General features: G+C 51.5%; 2 protein-coding genes across 2 annotated transcripts; both read right to left on the reverse strand.

Annotated features, from left to right (window-relative positions):
* Positions 1-5009: 5009 nt before the first annotated feature.
* LOC135173666 (avidin-like) lies at positions 5010-6277 on the reverse strand. Its single transcript, XM_064140739.1, has 4 exons — positions 6206-6277; positions 5864-6074; positions 5306-5426; positions 5010-5055 (listed from the first exon to the last, which is right to left on the reverse strand). Exons 1-4 carry the CDS (start codon positions 6275-6277, stop codon positions 5010-5012), a joined length of 450 nt encoding a protein of 149 aa, XP_063996809.1.
* An 8087-nt stretch (positions 6278-14364) lies between these two features.
* Positions 14365-15796, reverse strand: LOC135173667 (avidin-like). Its single transcript, XM_064140740.1, has 4 exons — positions 15710-15796; positions 15370-15580; positions 14812-14932; positions 14365-14410 (listed from the first exon to the last, which is right to left on the reverse strand). The coding sequence occupies exons 1-4, from the start codon at positions 15779-15781 to the stop codon at positions 14365-14367; spliced, it is 450 nt and encodes a 149-aa protein (XP_063996810.1). The 5' UTR covers positions 15782-15796.
* Between the last annotated feature and the right edge of the window lie 271 nt (positions 15797-16067).

A 16067-nucleotide genomic window follows, 5' to 3' on the forward strand; every position in this document is an offset into this window, starting at 1 on the left:
AAACTCCTGTCACAAGGCTTGGATGAGTCCACTGTGCACTGGATTAAAAATTGGCTGGGTTGCAGGGCCCAGACAGTGGTGGTGAGTGAAGTTAAGCATATTTGGTTCCCAGTGGTGTGGTTCAGGAGCCTTTCCCCCACTGCTTGGAATCACCAGGCTAACTCAGATGGCTTGGAAGTTAAGTTGGAGCTATATTTACAGCACAGCACCAATTTCCAAGCGCATATATATATATATATATATATATATATATATACACACACATATACAATATTTACAGACACTTACAATTATATGCAAGTTAGTAGTAATACAAAATTCAAAATGCCTTCCGGGCAGAGAAGCTGGGCAGCAGGGCTCACAACCAACCTCCCTTTTCCTTCTCAACCTCTTATCTCAGAAAAACCCAAATAAGCCCTCATAAAGCTCATGTGATTAATTGCAGGGATCAGAGGTGAGATATCAAAGCCTATAAGGGGTTAGAAGGAAATTATTAGAATGACTCACCCAGGTTGAGGCAGAGGAATGAACAGGGCAAATTCTGATGGCACAGAATGAGAGCTTTATTTGTATTTTTACTTCTTATGTCTCCCAGCAAACCAATGAGTCATATAGAGATCACCACTATTTTTTTTTCACAGCCAATGATCTAATTTCTCTCACTGAAATATGCTAATTAGCCTTAAACCAGCACAACCAGTCACTAGCGGTGTTCCCCCAGGGTTCAGTACTGGGGCATGCCTTCTTTAATACTTTTATTAGTGATCTGGATGAGGGCATTGAGTGCATCCTCAGCAAGTCTGCAGATGACACCAAGCTGGGTGGCTGTGTTGATCTGCTAGAGGTAGGGAAGCTTTTCAACAGGTGTGATGGCTCATGCAAAATTAATATTCTGTATTAATTTTGATATCCAGTCAATGATAGTTAATAACTATGAAAACTGTTTATTAACGTTAAAACTCGCCAGACACCTTATTCACAGGTTCAAAAATGCAGAGTTTGGAAATTTATACATGCAGGGAACAGGCAGAATTAGATCACTTATTTCTCAAAGTGGCAAATGCAAATATTATACTGGAAGAGGCTTTTAAGTATTTACTCACAAAATAATTATTACCTGACTCTTGGGGCTAGCCACAGACCCAGACAGCACCCAAACGCTTTCAAGGGAACTCTGTCTTGTCAGCTACTGAGACTTGGTTCTTCCCAGGCTTCTGGGGAAAGGAGGTAGACAATCTCTGACCTTGTTTTCTGGCCCTTCTGGATAATCTGTGTATCTCCAGGACATCCCACCTCATCAGGAGACTTTCAGGTGCAGGCAGGATGTCTTGCAATGCGCAGTCTCAGTGCAATGTCACGCTGGCTATGTAGGCTGATTACATGCAGGCATTTAAAGCCTGTTCCTGATAAGCTCTCTGGGCAAATTCAGGATGCAAAATGAGGTAGAAACAACAGCCCATGCTGCTTATCTCTTTTATCAGAATCTGGCCCCGAGATTAATGGGGCATTGAACGTAGACTAGTTAATCAGAATGGCACTTTGCCAGGCTTCATGATATTAGGTGAGGCCAGGGCTTTCACCCTCCCCTCCCACTCTTGCTTCCCCTAGCAGAGAAGGAGGGAGGGCAGGAGAAAATGTCTGGGTGTGAATAATCCCATGTTTGCCCTATCAAGACTACCACCACAACAGGACCTGGACAGGTTAGACCAACAGGTCAAAGCTGGACCTGAGCAATGCATTTGACACTGTCCTGCACCACATCCTGGTCTCCAAGCTGGTGAAACATGGGTTTGATGGGTGGACCACTAAATGGATAAAGAACTGGCTTGATGGCTGCACCCAAAGAGTGACTATCAGTGCGTCCATGTCCAAATGCAGGCCAGTGTCAAGCAGAATCCTTCAGGGATCAGTCCTGGGACCAGTCTGTGGTAGTTTGTGTGTTTCCCACCCCACACACTCTTTGGAAATCACCCAGACTAGACTCAGCCGGCTCTGGAAATCAAATGAAGCTTATATTTACAGAATAGCACAATATACAAACAGATATTTACAATGTATATACAGTTATAGAATCATAGAATCATAGAATCAACCAGGTTGGAAGAGACCTCCAAGATCAGCCAGTCCACCCTAGCACCCAGCCCTAACCAATCAACTAGACCATGGCACTAAGTGCCTCATCCAGGCTTTGCTTGAACACCTCCAGGGATGGTGACTCCACCACCTCCCTGGGCAGCCCATTCCAATGGGAAATCACTCTCTCTGGGAAGAACTTCTTCCTAACATCCAGCCTATACCTACCCTGGCACAACTTGAGACTGTGTCCCCTTGTTCTATAGCTGGCTGCCTGGGAGAAGAGGCCACCCCCCACCTGGCTACAATGCCCCTTCAGGTAGTTATAGACAGTAAAAAGATCACCCCTGAGCCTCCTCTTCTCCAGGCTAAACAACCCCAGCTCCCTCAACCTCTCCTCATAGGATTTGTGCTCCAGGCCCCTCTCCAGCTTTGTTGCCCTTCTCTGGACTTCCCTTTGTTTCAATCACTGACCACCACAGAAAGAGCCCAGCTCCATCTTCATGACCTCCACCCTTTAGATATCAATATGAATTGATAAGATCACGTCTCAGTCTTTTCCAGGCTCAAGAGCTTCAGGTCTCTCAGCCTTTCCTCATAAGGGAGTTCAGTCCCCTCATCGTCCTTGTGGCCCTCTGTTGGACTGTCTCTGGTAGTTCCCTGTCCCTCTCAAAATAGGGAGCCCAGAACTGGACACCATACCGCAGATGCCATCCTACTAGGGCAGAGTAGAGTGGGAGAAAAACCACCCTTGACCTGCTTGCTTATGGTGAACTTGTACCAGCACTCCCAGGTTGTTTTCTGCAGAGCTGCTTTCCAGCAGGTCAACCCCTAATCTTTACTGATATATGGGATTGCTCTTCCCCAAGTACCAGGACTCTGCATTTACCCTTTTTGAACCTCATGATGTACATGTCTGCCCAACTCTCCAGCCTGTCCGGGTCTCGCTGAATGGCAGCACAGCCTTCTGGCTGTGTCAGTCATTCCTCCCAGTTTTGTGTGATCAGCAAACTTGCTGGCAGTGCACTCTGTGCCCTCACCCGGGTCTCCAGTGAAGATACTGAACAAGACTGGACCTGATACTGACTCGTGGGGAGCACCACTAGCCACAGATCTGCAACTAGACCCTGCACCATTGATCACAACTCTCTGAGCAGTGCCATGCATCCAGTTCTCAATACACCTCGCTATCCTGTAATCTGATCCACACATTCTAAGCTTTCCTGTGTGGATGTTATGCAAGAGAGCATCAGAATCTTCACCAAAGTGGAGGTAGATAACATCCACTGCCCTCTTCTCCTTTACCCAGTTCATGACACTGTCATATATAAAATGATCAGATTGTTCAAGCACAATTTTCCCTTTTAGAATCCCCTCTGACTACTCCTGATTATCTTTTCCTCCATGTGCTTAGGTGACCTCCAAAGTGAGGTGTTCAACTACTTTAGCCAGCTCCTTCAGCACTTCAAGGGTGCATCCCATCAGAGCCATGGATTTATGGCTATCCAGTTTCTCTAGGTGATCTCTAACCCAATCCTCCTTCCTCCTGACTTTCCTTCTTGCATCCAGGGACTGAGACATAGCAGTAAAGACCAAAGCAAAGCTCTGTTGTGAGGTCAACCACCTCATTCATCAGTGGGCCCCAATTTTACCTGGTGTTCCTTTTCCTCCTGATGGACTTGAAGAAGCTCTTCCTGTTATTTTTCACATCCTTTTACAGGTTTAGTTCTAAGAGGGTCTTAGATTTCTTCATAGCAACCCTACATACTCTGGCAGTGCTCTCACATTACTGCCAAGTGGCCAGTCCCTTTTGCCATGCACTCTGAGCTTCCTTCTTCCCTTTAAGATTCCCCAGAAGCTCCTTCTTCATCCATGCAGGTCTTTTGCCTTTCCTGCTGAGTTCTTAACCACGGAGGGTGCACAAGTTTTGAGCTTGGAGGAGGTGATGCTTGCAGCTGTTGTCTACCTTCCACCAGATACGACACAGCACACCATGGTAAATCACAACACAGTATGGCACAGCATGGGCATGCATCCCCTTGTGTGATCACCCAGCATCCTATGGACAGTATGCCAAGGCACAGCATGGCACAGATTGGCACAGTAGGAGTGGACAAACACTTGGCCAACCACTATCCCCAGGATGCCTTTGTGTTCCTGGCAATGGTGGCACAAGGGCTAGAGTGAGAAGGAGGCTGTAAAGGAGACCCAAGATGGCAGCTGGGGGATGGAGGGAGGCAGCCCTGATCCTACGTGGCCCCTTCAAGAGCTGGGCAGTGGCTGTCCAGGCCGGGCATCCAGCCAAGGGCCAATCTACTAGGAGATGAAACAGGCAGGAGGTGGGGGCAGCATCCTTGGTTCTACTTCAGCCCAGGAGCCTCAGCACAGCCACCCTTACTTCTGTGAGAGTGGTGGATTGAAGGTGTTGACACCAATCCTGCGGGGAGAGGGAGCTCAGGTAAGTGTGGGAACTGCAGGCTTGCACAGGGAGAACACATTCTGCTGGGACACAGCCTTGTCTCCCACCCACAGCACTGGCACCATCGTGGCAACCCAGTGAAGGCCATGTGTGAGTGCCCCAGCCTTGGCCATCCCCGGCCTGGCAGTAGTTCTGCCAGGTGCTGACCCTCTGAAGTGGGAAGCAGTTCCAAGCTGACAGGATGGGGCAGTGGGCACAGTGGTGGAGGAGCCTGGGCCATGGAGAAGGGTCAGAGCAGGGAACACAGGCTGAGCCTCAAGAGGCCATGGGGTGGGGTGGCAGGAATGAGCAAACAAAGATGTGCACATCATGAGCCATGGCACAGCAGGAGCCAGGAGTGTTTCACAAAAGCTTTATTGGCAGAAGCAGGTAGAGGGGCAGGTAGAGGGGCAGGAGGTGGGGACAGAATCTTTGCTTCTATTGCAGGCCAGGAACCTCAGCACAGCCACTCTCACTCTCAATCCTCCTGATCCTCGATTCGCTCGAAGACGTTGGTGCCAACCCTGCAATGACAGAGGGAGCTCAGAGAAGTGTGGAAAAACACACCCTGCTGGGACACAGCCTTGTCACCCACCCACAGCTCTGGCACCACGGTGGCACCCCCCAGGAAGGCTGCCCATGAGTGCCCCAGCCTTGGCCAACCTCATCCGGGCAGCAGCTCTGCCGGGTGCTGACCCTCTGCACTGGGAAGCCTCAACCCCTCTGGGGATGAAGAGGGCAGCTGTGCAGGGCAGAGAGAGGGAGAGGGCTTACCTAGTGGCTTTCCAGTCATTTTGAATGTCATCCACATGTGACCTCAGCAGCCACATGGTCTTCAAAAGCTCCTTTCCATTCTCATCCACAAGGCATTGTCCAGTGAAGACAGTGATAGAGTCTGCAGGGACAGGGCAGAAGGTGGAGGGAAACATGGCTGGGCCAAGCTGTGTCCCTGCAGCCTGCTATAGCACAGGACACAACAGACTCAGGCTGACCCTACCCCCTGGAGTAGTAGTGATGGAGAGAGCAGGCAGGAAAGATCAGAGGGCTTGGGCTCTTGTATGCAAATGTGCAGGCAACAGCAGGTGTCAGCACCCAGCAAGTCCTCTGTGCTTTGGCACTGGGAGATGACACCAAGCAAGGAGCCCCAGGGACAAGGATGGGGGACCCTTGGGGAGCACCACAGGACAAAGACAGAGATGACCACAAGCATTGCAGAGAAGGGGGGCAATGTTTCAAGGATATCAAATGGAATGCAGGGGAGTTCCAGGCACACTGCAGGTAGGGCAGGGCTTCTCTGGGAACACCACAGGGTGGCTGGGAGAGGAGAAGCACCTGAAAAGGTCCAGTTGACAGTGAAGCCAAAGATGGTCTGGTCGTTCTGGCTTGTGTCCTGCTGGTATCCCAGTAGCGGTGACTTCTTGATCTCATGTGGGCTGTCTGACACCGAAGTGTTGTAGGTACCTTTAAAACTGCCATCCTTGTTCACAGCCTCAATGACCATGTTGGAGCCCAGGTCGTTGATCCATTTCCCAGTCAGCACACACTGCAATGGAAGAGACTCAGTGTTGCTGCCACAGCACAGCCTGGGTGCTGGCAGGGTGGCAGGAGCAGGCAGTGCAGGGAGAGACAACCCTCCTGCCCACCCTGCCCCAAGCATGCCAGCCCTGCCATTACCTTTGTGGAAGAGAGGCCAGGAGCCACCAGAGCCAGGCAGAGCAGCAGAAGGAAGGGAGTCACTTGCACCATCTCTGCAGTGGGCAGGCAGCTCACAGATCTCTGTCGCTGTGCCTGCTGCCCTGGCTATTTATTGCTGCTGGTGGTAACTCTGTCCAGAGTCTTGTGCAATCTGGGTGTTCCCAAATCTCCCTTTCCAATGCATACCCTTTGTAATAACATCTAACACCAACTGATGGTGACATAGTTTTAAGACTCATTGAGCATAAGTGTTCAGTTCCTCAAAGGGGACCAACTGATAACATATGCACATTTGGTATTGTATTTCCTAAAACAAAGTGAAATGATTTAGGACTTTTCTAAGAGAGAACTGCATTTTCTAACATCAACAAGATGGCCATACCCCAAATACAATTACCTGGTATCTCAATTCCCTTTGTTTATCTCTGGTGCTGTCATGTTTAACCCCCTCCCCCTTCCACTCTAGTTTAAAGCCCTCTCAACAAGCCCAGACAGCTCATGTGCCAGGGTCCTTCTCCCCTTCTGTGATAGTTGTATCCCATCTGCTGATTGCAGACCTGTGGCAAGATGAAGTTCCCCAAGATCAAAGAATCCACAGTTATGTTGGAGGCACCAACCTCTGAGCCACTTGTTCATCAAATACGCTTTCCTATTCCTCTCTGCATTCCAACCTGTGACTAAGGGTGTAGATGAAAAGACTACCTGTGCCCCTGCTCCCTCAACTGCTATTCCCAGTGCCTTGAAGTCCCTTTTGATAGCTTTTAGCCCTCTGTTATTAATCTCATCATTCCCTGCCTGTATAACTAATAAGGGATAGCAATCAGAGGGCTGCACTACAGTAGGCAGCCTCCTGGTAACATCCCTGACCCGGGCTCCAGGGAGGCAGCAGAGCTCCCTGTGGAAGGGGTCTGGCCGGCATATGGGGCCCTCTGTTCCCTGCAGATGGGAGTCACCAATAACAATTACCCTCCTCTTTTTCTTCTGGGTACTTGTTCTGATGCGAGGGGGCAACTGATTTGTCTCAGTTGCCCTCCCAGCCGGTGATGCTTCTGCCTGCTCCAGGATCACCTCATCCTCAACCTCTAGTGCCCTATATCTGTTGTGTAAGGGCAGCTGGGGATGTGAGGATGGCTGGAAGGGTTTACCTTTGCCCCTTCTGGCAGGCACCTGCATCCATTCTCCTTGGTTGGTTAGTTCATCTCCCTCTGGCAAGGGGGACTGCAGAGCATGGTGCTCTCTTTTACATTCCCTTTCAGCCTTCAGGCGTTCCACCTCTCCCCTGAGGTCAGCCACCAGGTTAAGCAGACTATTAATCTGCTCACACCTAATGCAGCCATTGCCTGTGTCCCCTCGACTCCGAGTGCCAGGCTCCAGCACTCCTCACATCCAGTCGTCTGCACACCTGCATTCCTACAGGTGGGCTCTGTTTGGGTGCCCACAGTTTTACAAGTATTGTACAGCTTGGGCCTAGTTTGCACCACGTCTGGCTTTCTTGGGAGTCCGATGGGAGTTGTTTGGTTGTTCTTTTCCCCCGGCGCACTGCGCTGGGCTCAGCAGAGGTGGCTGCTCCTCGTTTGAATCTGCCGCTCGCCAGGCACCGCCCCTGCCTCGCCTTCCAGCGAGCACTTAGCGCCTGCCTGCCGCTCCCTGCCCCCTCCTGGGCTCCTCAGATCGAGAGAGCCGCAAAACGGAGGAGAAAAAAGCTTCGAGAAAGCGCGTTTCAGCTGAGCTAGCCTCGGTCCTGCTCTCTTGCCGAACCAGGCTGTGGCGTCGCTGCTGCCACTCCTCGTTTAAATCGCCTTATTCATTTCAGCAAGCCTATGAGTGAAGCAGACATTACCATTGTTTCTCTTTCACAGCCTGTGATCTAACCCTCACCAAAACATTCTATCTAGCTTCAAACTAGCACACAGTCTTGTTCAACATCTTTGTTAGTGACGTGGACAGAGGCACTGAGTGCACCCTCAGCAAGTTTGCTGGCAACACCAAGCTGTGTGGTGCAGCAGACACGCTGGAGGGAAGGGATCCATCCAGAGGGACCTGGACAGGCTGCAGAGGTGGGAACAAGCCAGCCTCATGAGGGTCAACAGACCAAGTGCAAGGTCCTGCATCTGGGTCGAGGCAATCCCAAGCACAAGTGCAAGCTGGGCAGTCACTGGCTGCAGAGCAACTCTGAGGACTTGGGGATGGTGGTGGATGAGAAGCTCAACATGAAGCAGCAGTGTGCATTTGCAGCCCAGAAAGCCAACCAGAGCCTGGGCTTCATCAGGAGAAGTGTGGCCAGCAGGTCGAGGGAGGTGATTCTCCTCCTCAACTCCTCTCTGGTGAGACCCCACATGGAGAACTGCATCCACTTCTGGAGCCCCATTACAAGATGGATGTGGACATACTGGAGTGTGTCCAGAGAAGGGCCATGAGGATGCTCAGAGGTCTGGAGCAGCTCTGCTGTGAGGACAGACTTAAAGAGTTGGGGCTGTTCGGTCTGGAGGAGAGAAGGCTCTCAGGTGACCTTCTTGTGGCCTTCCAGTGTCTGAAGGGGGCCTACAGGAAAGCTGGGGAAGGACTTTTTAGGCTATCAGATAGTGGCAGAATGTCAAGGTCCAGAGAACAGAGATTAAGAATATCTCTGTCCAGAGGAGCAACACCTGTGCTCACAGATTTCCGTGTTGTGAAATTAAGGTGCAAGTGAGACCATAGATCACCATGAAAGTATTTATTAAAGGATAAAGTTGGACAAAACAGATGGAGAGAGATAAGGGGTGTGCTAGTATGAAGCTAGCTAGAATGTTTTGGTGAGAAGGATTAGATCACAGGCTGTGAAAGAGAACAATGGAGATGTCAGCTTCACTCACAGGCTTGCTGAGATGTATAAGAACAAGAATCCAAACATAGATAAGGGAGTTTGAGCACAGCCTGAGCTCTGAGCTGCATTTCTCTCTAACCTCACCTTCCGTCTCTCTGATTAAGCCACTTTGCCCCCTGGCTGACCTCCATTCTTCCTTGGGGCACAAGGCAGCACCTGGGGTAAGGCAGAGGGGTGGGAGAAGGTGGAAGGGCAGTTGGGAGCCCCTCCTGGGGACTCAGGTTTCTGGGAGGGCTGTTGTGTGTCTGTATTACCTTTTACCTTGTATATTTCTGTATATACTGTAAATATCTGCTTGTATATTGAGCTAAGCTGTAAATATGAGCTTCATTCGATTTCCAGAGCTGGCTGGGTCTAGTCTGGGTGATTCCCAAAGTGGGGGGTGGGGGGGAGAGGAGGAGGGCGGGTAACACCCAAACCACTTCCAAATGGGTGTTTTCTGTGATTCTGTGAGCTTGGCATGCCTGATCCTGGCAGACAGACAGCCCACCCCTGTCCCCGACATGGACAAACAGATGGATGTCCTTGCCACATTGCCTATGTGGGTTAGTGCCTGCACAGATAGATGGGCACCACTCTTGTTGTGTCCTCTTCCCTCTTCCTGTCCTACGCCCTAGACAGACAGCCCTCACCTTTCCATGTCACATGGCAGCACTATCTATGGCTGGTCCAAGGTTTCTCTGAGTGTCATGGGAGACACTGGGAAGCAGCTGGAGTTCAACCCACTCCCACTCTTGGCAGACTGGCTGGCTACCCTAGGATATCAGGGATCACTGTGTCTGCAAACTGACACTGCGTAGTGAATCTGAAGGTGGCTTCACGGTGTGGCTGAGCTCCGCGAAGGGATGGAACAAAGATTTGCTTGTTGGTGGCTGCCACAGTGGTGTGTTAGGAGTCCAAGAAGTTCCCGGACTTGTTCAGGGTTGGGAGGGCCATGTTGGAGCCCAGTTCATTCTGCCACAAACCCTGCAAGTCACACTGGGTTATGTAGGGTAGTGCCTTGGGCAGCAGCAGCCTGTGGCTCTCTAAAGGATTGCCTGGACAGTGGGATGGGTGACCCTGTGTCTGGGACTGGCACAGTCCCTCCAGTTGGCATCTAGGAGTGGTGGTATGGCCACAGCTGGGTCAATATCTCTCCTTTCCATAAAGGGGCAGGGAAGAGCAGAGACCTAGTTTCTGGGTAGCCCCACTAAAGCAGGGCTGGATGACCAATGCTACAGCTGGGGACAGCAAAGCCAGAGACTGAAGCACCCTTGGTCACACACACTGAAAACTAGCATGGCATAATGTGGAATGGCATGGCATGACACAGAAGGGCAGAACATGGCACAGTAAGAGCATTCAGCACCTCAGATAGAAACACTGAGTGCTGGGATGGCATTGCATGCTAAAACCATGTAACTGCCTCAGCCATGTACGATATGCCCCAGGGCTGAAACAGCTCAGCATGGCACCAGAAAGCAGAACACAACATAGAGAGACCAGAAATCTCCTTGGCTTTTCATGCTGCGTAGCACAGAAACATAGCATCACAGAATGGTAGGGGTTGGAAAGGATGTCTAGAGATCCTTTAGTCCAATCCTCCTGCTAGGGGGCTCATAGATCTGGTGGCACAGGAACATGTCCAAATGGGTTTTGAAAGTCTCCTGAGAAGGAGGCTCCACAACCTCTCTAGTCAGTCCATCCCAGTGCTCTGTCACCCTCGAAGTCAAGAAGTTTCTCTTCAAGTGAAACTTGCTGTGTTCTAGATTGTAGTCACTTCCCTTTGTTTCACTCACTGACCACCACAGAAAGAGCCCAGCTCCATCTTCATGACCTCCACCCTTTAAATATCAATATGAATTGATAAGATCATGTCTCAGTCTTTTCCAGGCTCAAGAGCTTCAGGTCTCTCAGCCTTTCCTCATAGGGGAGTTCAGTCCCCTCATCGTCCTTGTGGCCCTCTGTTGGACTGTCTCTGGTAGTTCCCTGTCCCTCTCAAAATGGGGAGCCCAGAACTGGACACCATACCGCAGATGCCATCCTACTAGGACAGAGTAGAGTGAGAGGAAAACCACTCTTGACCTGCTTGCTTATGGTGAACTTGTACCAGCACTCCCAGGTTGTTTTCTGCAGAGCTGTTTTCCAGCAGGTCAACCCCTAATCATTACTGATATATGGGATTGCTCTTCCCCAAGTACCAGGACTCTGCATTTACCCTTTTTGAACCTCATGATGTATATGCCTGCACAACTCTTCAGCCTCTCCAGGTCTTGCTGAATGGGATGGCATTCAATAGCTCCAAGTGCAGGGTGCTGCACTTTGGCCACAAGAACCCCATGCAGAGATACAGGCTGGGGTTGGAGTGGCTGGAGAGAAGCCAGACAGAGAGGGATCTGGGGGTGCTGATAGATACCCACCTGAACATGAGCCAGCAGTGTGCCCAGGTGGCCAAGAGAGCCAGTGGCATCCTGGCCTGCATCAGGAATGGTGTGGTCAGCAGGAGCAGGGAGGTCATTCTGCCCCTGTACTCAGCACTGGTTAGACCTCACCTTGAGTACTGTGTTCAGTTCTGGGCCCCCCAGTTTAGGAGGGACATTGAGATGCTTGAGCGTGTCCAGAGAAGGGCGACGAGGCTGGGGAGAGGCCTTGAGCACAGCCCTACGAGGAGAGGCTGAGGGAGCTGAGATTGTTTAGCCTGGAGAAGAGGAGGCTCAGGGGTGACCTCATTGCTGTCTACAACTACCTGAGGGGTGGTTGTGGCCAGGAGGAGGTTGCTCTCTTCTCTCAGGTGGCCAGCACCAGAAGGAGAGGACACAGCCTCAGGCTGCACCAGGGGAGATTTAGGCTGGAGGTGAGGAGAAAGTTCTTCCCTGAGAGAGTCATTGGACACTGGAATGGGCTGCCCGGGGAGGTGGTGGAGTCGCCGTCCCTGGGGCTGTTCAAGGCAAGGTTGGACGTGGCACTTGGTGCCATGGTCTAGCCTTGAGCTCTGTGGTTGGACTTGATGATCTGTGAGGTCTCTTCCAACCTTGATGATACTGTGATACTGTGAATGGCAGCACAGCCTTCTGGCTGTGTCAGTCATTCCTCCCAGTTTTGTGTGATCAGCAAACTTGCTGGCAGTGCACTCTGTGCCCTCACCCAGGTCTCCGATGAAGATACTGAACAAGACTGGACCTGACACTGACTCGTGGGGAGCACCACTAGCCACAGATCTGCAACTAGACCCTGCACCATTGATCACAACTCTCTGAGCAGTGCCATGCATCCAGTTCTCAATACACCTCGCTATCCTGTAATCTGATCCACACATTCTAAGCTTTCCTGTGTGGATGTTATGTGAGACAGCATCAGAATCTTCACCAAAGTGGAGGTAGATAACATCCACTGCCCTCTTCTCATTTACCCAGTTCATGACACTGTCATATATAAAATGATCAGATTGGTCAAGCACGATTTTCCCTTTTAGAATCCCCTCTGACTACTCCTGATTATCTTTTCCTCCATGTGCTTAGGTGACCTCCAAAACAAGCTGTTCAACTACTTTAGCCAGCTCCTTCAGCACTTCAGGGGTGCATCCCATCAGAGCCATGGATTTATGGCTATCCAGTTTCTCTAGGTGATCTCTAACCCAATCCTCCTTCCTCCTGACTTTCCTTCTTGCATCCAGGGACGGAGACATAGCAGTAAAGATGAAAGCAAAGTTCTGTTGTGAGGTCAACCACCTCATTCATCAGTGGGCCCCAATTTTACCTGGTGTTCCTTTTCCTCCTGATGGACTTGAAGAAGCTCTTCCTGTTATTTTTCACATCCTTTTACAGGTTTAGTTCTAAGAGGGTCTTAGATTTCTTCATAGCAACCCTACATACTCTGGCAGTGCTCTCACATTACTGCCAAGTGGCCAGTCCCTTTTGCCATGCACTCTGAGCTTCCTTCTTCCCTTTAAGATTCCCCAGAAGCTCCTTCTTCATCCATGCAGGTCTTTTGCCTTTCCTGCTGAGTTCTTAACCACGGAGGGTGCACAAGTTTTGAGCTTGGAGGAGGTGATGCTTGCAGCTGTTGTCTACCTTCCACCAGATACGACACAGCACACCATGGTAAATCACAACACAGTATGGCACAGCATGGGCATGCATCCCCTTGTGTGATCACCCAGCATCCTATGGACAGTATGCCAAGGCACAGCATGGCACAGATTGGCACAGTAGGAGTGGACAAACACTTGGCCAACCACTATCCCCAGGATGCCTTTGTGTTCCTGGCAATGGTGGCACAAGGGCTAGAGTGAGAAGGAGGCTGTAAAGGAGACCCAAGATGGCAGCTGGGGGATGGAGGGAGGCAGCCCTGATCCTACGTGGCCCCTTCAAGAGCTGGGCAGTGGCTGTTCAGGCCGGGCATCCAGCCAAGGGACAATCTACTAGGAGATGAAACTGGCTACTACCCACTGTGCCACGGGGAGAGGAATCCTGCATCCCCAGGCAAGGGAGGATCACAAAGCAGCACAAGAAGGCAGTGGAGGCATTTATGGAGGAGCCTGGATCATGAATGGGGAATGGCAAGGGACACACACTGAGCCTAGGGGACACACTCTGAGCCTCAAGAGGCCATGGGATGGATGGCAGGAGTGTTGACGAAGCCATGGCACAACAGGAGCCAGGGAGCTATTTTCAGCAAAGCTTTATTGGCAGAAGTAGGTAGTGGGCAGGAGGTGGGGGCAGCATCCTTGGTTCTACTTCAGCCCAGGAGCCTCAGCACAGCCACCCTTACTTCTGTGATAGTGGTGGATTGAAGGTGTTGACACCAATCCTGCGGGGAGAGGGAGCTCAGGTAAGTGTGGGAACTGCAGGCTTGCACAGGGAGAACACACCCTGATGGGACACAGCCTTGTCTCCCACCCACAGCACTGGCACCATGGTGGCAACCCGATGAAGGCCATGTGTGAGTGCCCCAGCCTTGGCCATCCCTGGCCTGGCCGTAGCTCTGCCAGGTGCTGAGCCTCTGAAGTGGGGAGCAGTTCCAAGCTGACAGGATGTGGCAGTGGGCACAGTGGTGGAGGAGCCTGGGCCATGGAGAAGGGTCAGAGCAGGGAACACAGGCTGAGCCTCAAGAGGCCATGGGGTGGGGTGGCAGGAATGAGCAAACAAAGATGTGCACATCATGAGCCACGGCACAGCAGGAGCCAGGAGTGTTTCACAAAAGCTTTATTGGCAGAAGCAGGTAGTGGGGCAGGAGGTGGGGGCAGAATCCTTGCTTCTACTGCAGCCCAGGAACCCCAGCACAGCCACTCTCACTCTCACTCCTTCTGATCCTCGATTCGCTTGAAGACGTTGGTGCCAACCCTGCAATGACAGAGGGAGCTCAGAGAGGTGTGGGAAAACACACCCTGCAGGGACACAGCCTTGTCACCCACCCACAGCACTGCCACCACGGTGGCACCCCCAGGAAGGCTGCCCATGAGTGCCCCAGCCTTGGCCAACCTCAGCCGGGCAGCAGCTCTGCTGGGTGCTGACCCACAGTATCACAGTATCATCAGGGTTGGAAGAGACCTCACACATCATCAAGTCCAACCCTTTACTACAGAGCTCAAGACTAGACCATAACACCATGTGCCACGTCCAATCTTGCCTTGAACAGCCCCAGGGATGGCAACTCCACCGTCTGCACCCTCTCATTGGGAAGCCTCAGCCCCTCTGGGGATGCAGAGGGCAGCTGTACAGGGCAGAGGAGGGAGAGGGCTCACTTAGTGGCTTTCCAGTCGTCTTTGATGGTGTCCACATGTGACCTCAGCAGCCAAACGGTCTTCAAAACCTCCTTTCCGTTCTTATCCACAAGGCATTGTCCAGTGAAGACAGTGATAGAGTCTGCAGGGACAGGGCAGAAGGTGGAGGGAAACATGGCTGGGCCAAGCTGTGTCCCTGCAGCCTGCTATAGCACAGGACACAACAGACTCAGGCTGACCCTACCCCCTGGAGCAGCAGTGATGGAGAGAGCAGGCAGGAAAGATCAGAGGACTTGGGCTCTTGTATGCAAATGTGCAGGCAACAGCAGGTGTCAGCACCCAGCAAGTCCTCTGTGCTTTGGCACTGGGAGATGACACCAAGCAAGGAGCCCCAGGGACAAGGATGGGGGACCCTTGGGGAGCACCACAGGACAAAGACAGAGATGACCACAAGCATTGCAGAGAAGGGGGGCAATGTTTCAAGGATATCAAATGGAATGCAGGGGAGTTCCAGGCACACTGCAGGTAGGGCAGGGCTTCTCTGGGAACACCACAGGGTGGCTGGGAGAGGAGAAGCACCTGAAAAGGTCCAGTTGACAGTGAAGCCAAAGATGGTCTGGTCGTTCTGGCTTGTGTCCTGCTGGTATCCCAGTAGCGGTGACTTCTTGATCTCATGTGGGCTGTCTGACACCGAAGTGTTGTAGGTACCTTTAAAACTGCCATCCTTGTTCACAGCCTCAATGACCATGTTGGAGCCCAGGTCGTTGATCCATTTCCCAGTCAGCACACACTGCAATGGAAGAGACTCAGTGTTGCTGCCACAGCACAGCCTGGGTGCTGGCAGGGTGGCAGGAGCACACTGCAGGGAGAGACAACCCTCCTGCCCACCCTGCCCCATGCATGCCAGCCCTGCCATTACCTTTGTGGAAGAGAGGCCAGGAGCCACCAGAGCCAGGCAGAGCAGCAGGAGGAAGGGAGTCACTTGCACCATCTCTGCAGTGGGCAGGCAGCTCACAGATCTCTGTCGCTGTGCCTGCTGCCCTGGCTATTTATTGCTGCTGGTGGCAGCTCTGGCCAGGGCATTGTGCAATCTGGGTGTTCCCAAATCTCCCTTTCCAATGCATACCCTTTGTAATAACATCTAACACCAACTGATGGTGATGCAGTGTTAAGACTCATTGAGCTTAAGTGTTCAGTTCCTCAAAGAGGACCAACTGATAAAATATGCACATTTGGTATTGTATTTCCTAAAACAAACTGAAATGATTTAGGACTTT

Source organism: Pogoniulus pusillus, chromosome Z, assembly GCF_015220805.1.
Source record: "Pogoniulus pusillus isolate bPogPus1 chromosome Z, bPogPus1.pri, whole genome shotgun sequence".
In the NCBI taxonomy this organism is placed as follows: Eukaryota; Metazoa; Chordata; class Aves; order Piciformes; family Lybiidae; genus Pogoniulus; species Pogoniulus pusillus.

What these genes read in the sequence shown, in the direction of transcription:
- LOC135173666 (XM_064140739.1), bottom strand. Translation starts at nt 6,277, where the DNA reads ATGGTGCAAGTGACTCCCTTCCTTCTGCTGCTCTGCCTGGCTCTGGTG. An exon ending in CTGGCCTCTCTTCCACAAAG is followed by an intron (nt 6,075 to 6,205) that starts GTAATGGCAGGG and finishes CTTCCATTGCAG; the next exon opens with TGTGTGCTGACTGGGAAATG. An exon ending in AATGACTGGAAAGCCACTAG is followed by an intron (nt 5,056 to 5,305) that starts GTAAGCCCTCTC and finishes CTGTCATTGCAG; the next exon opens with GGTTGGCACCAACGTCTTCG.
- LOC135173667 (XM_064140740.1), bottom strand. Translation starts at nt 15,781, where the DNA reads ATGGTGCAAGTGACTCCCTTCCTCCTGCTGCTCTGCCTGGCTCTGGTG. An exon ending in CTGGCCTCTCTTCCACAAAG is followed by an intron (nt 15,581 to 15,709) that starts GTAATGGCAGGG and finishes CTTCCATTGCAG; the next exon opens with TGTGTGCTGACTGGGAAATG. An exon ending in TGTCAACTGGACCTTTTCAG is followed by an intron (nt 14,933 to 15,369) that starts GTGCTTCTCCTC and finishes CTGTCCCTGCAG; the next exon opens with ACTCTATCACTGTCTTCACT.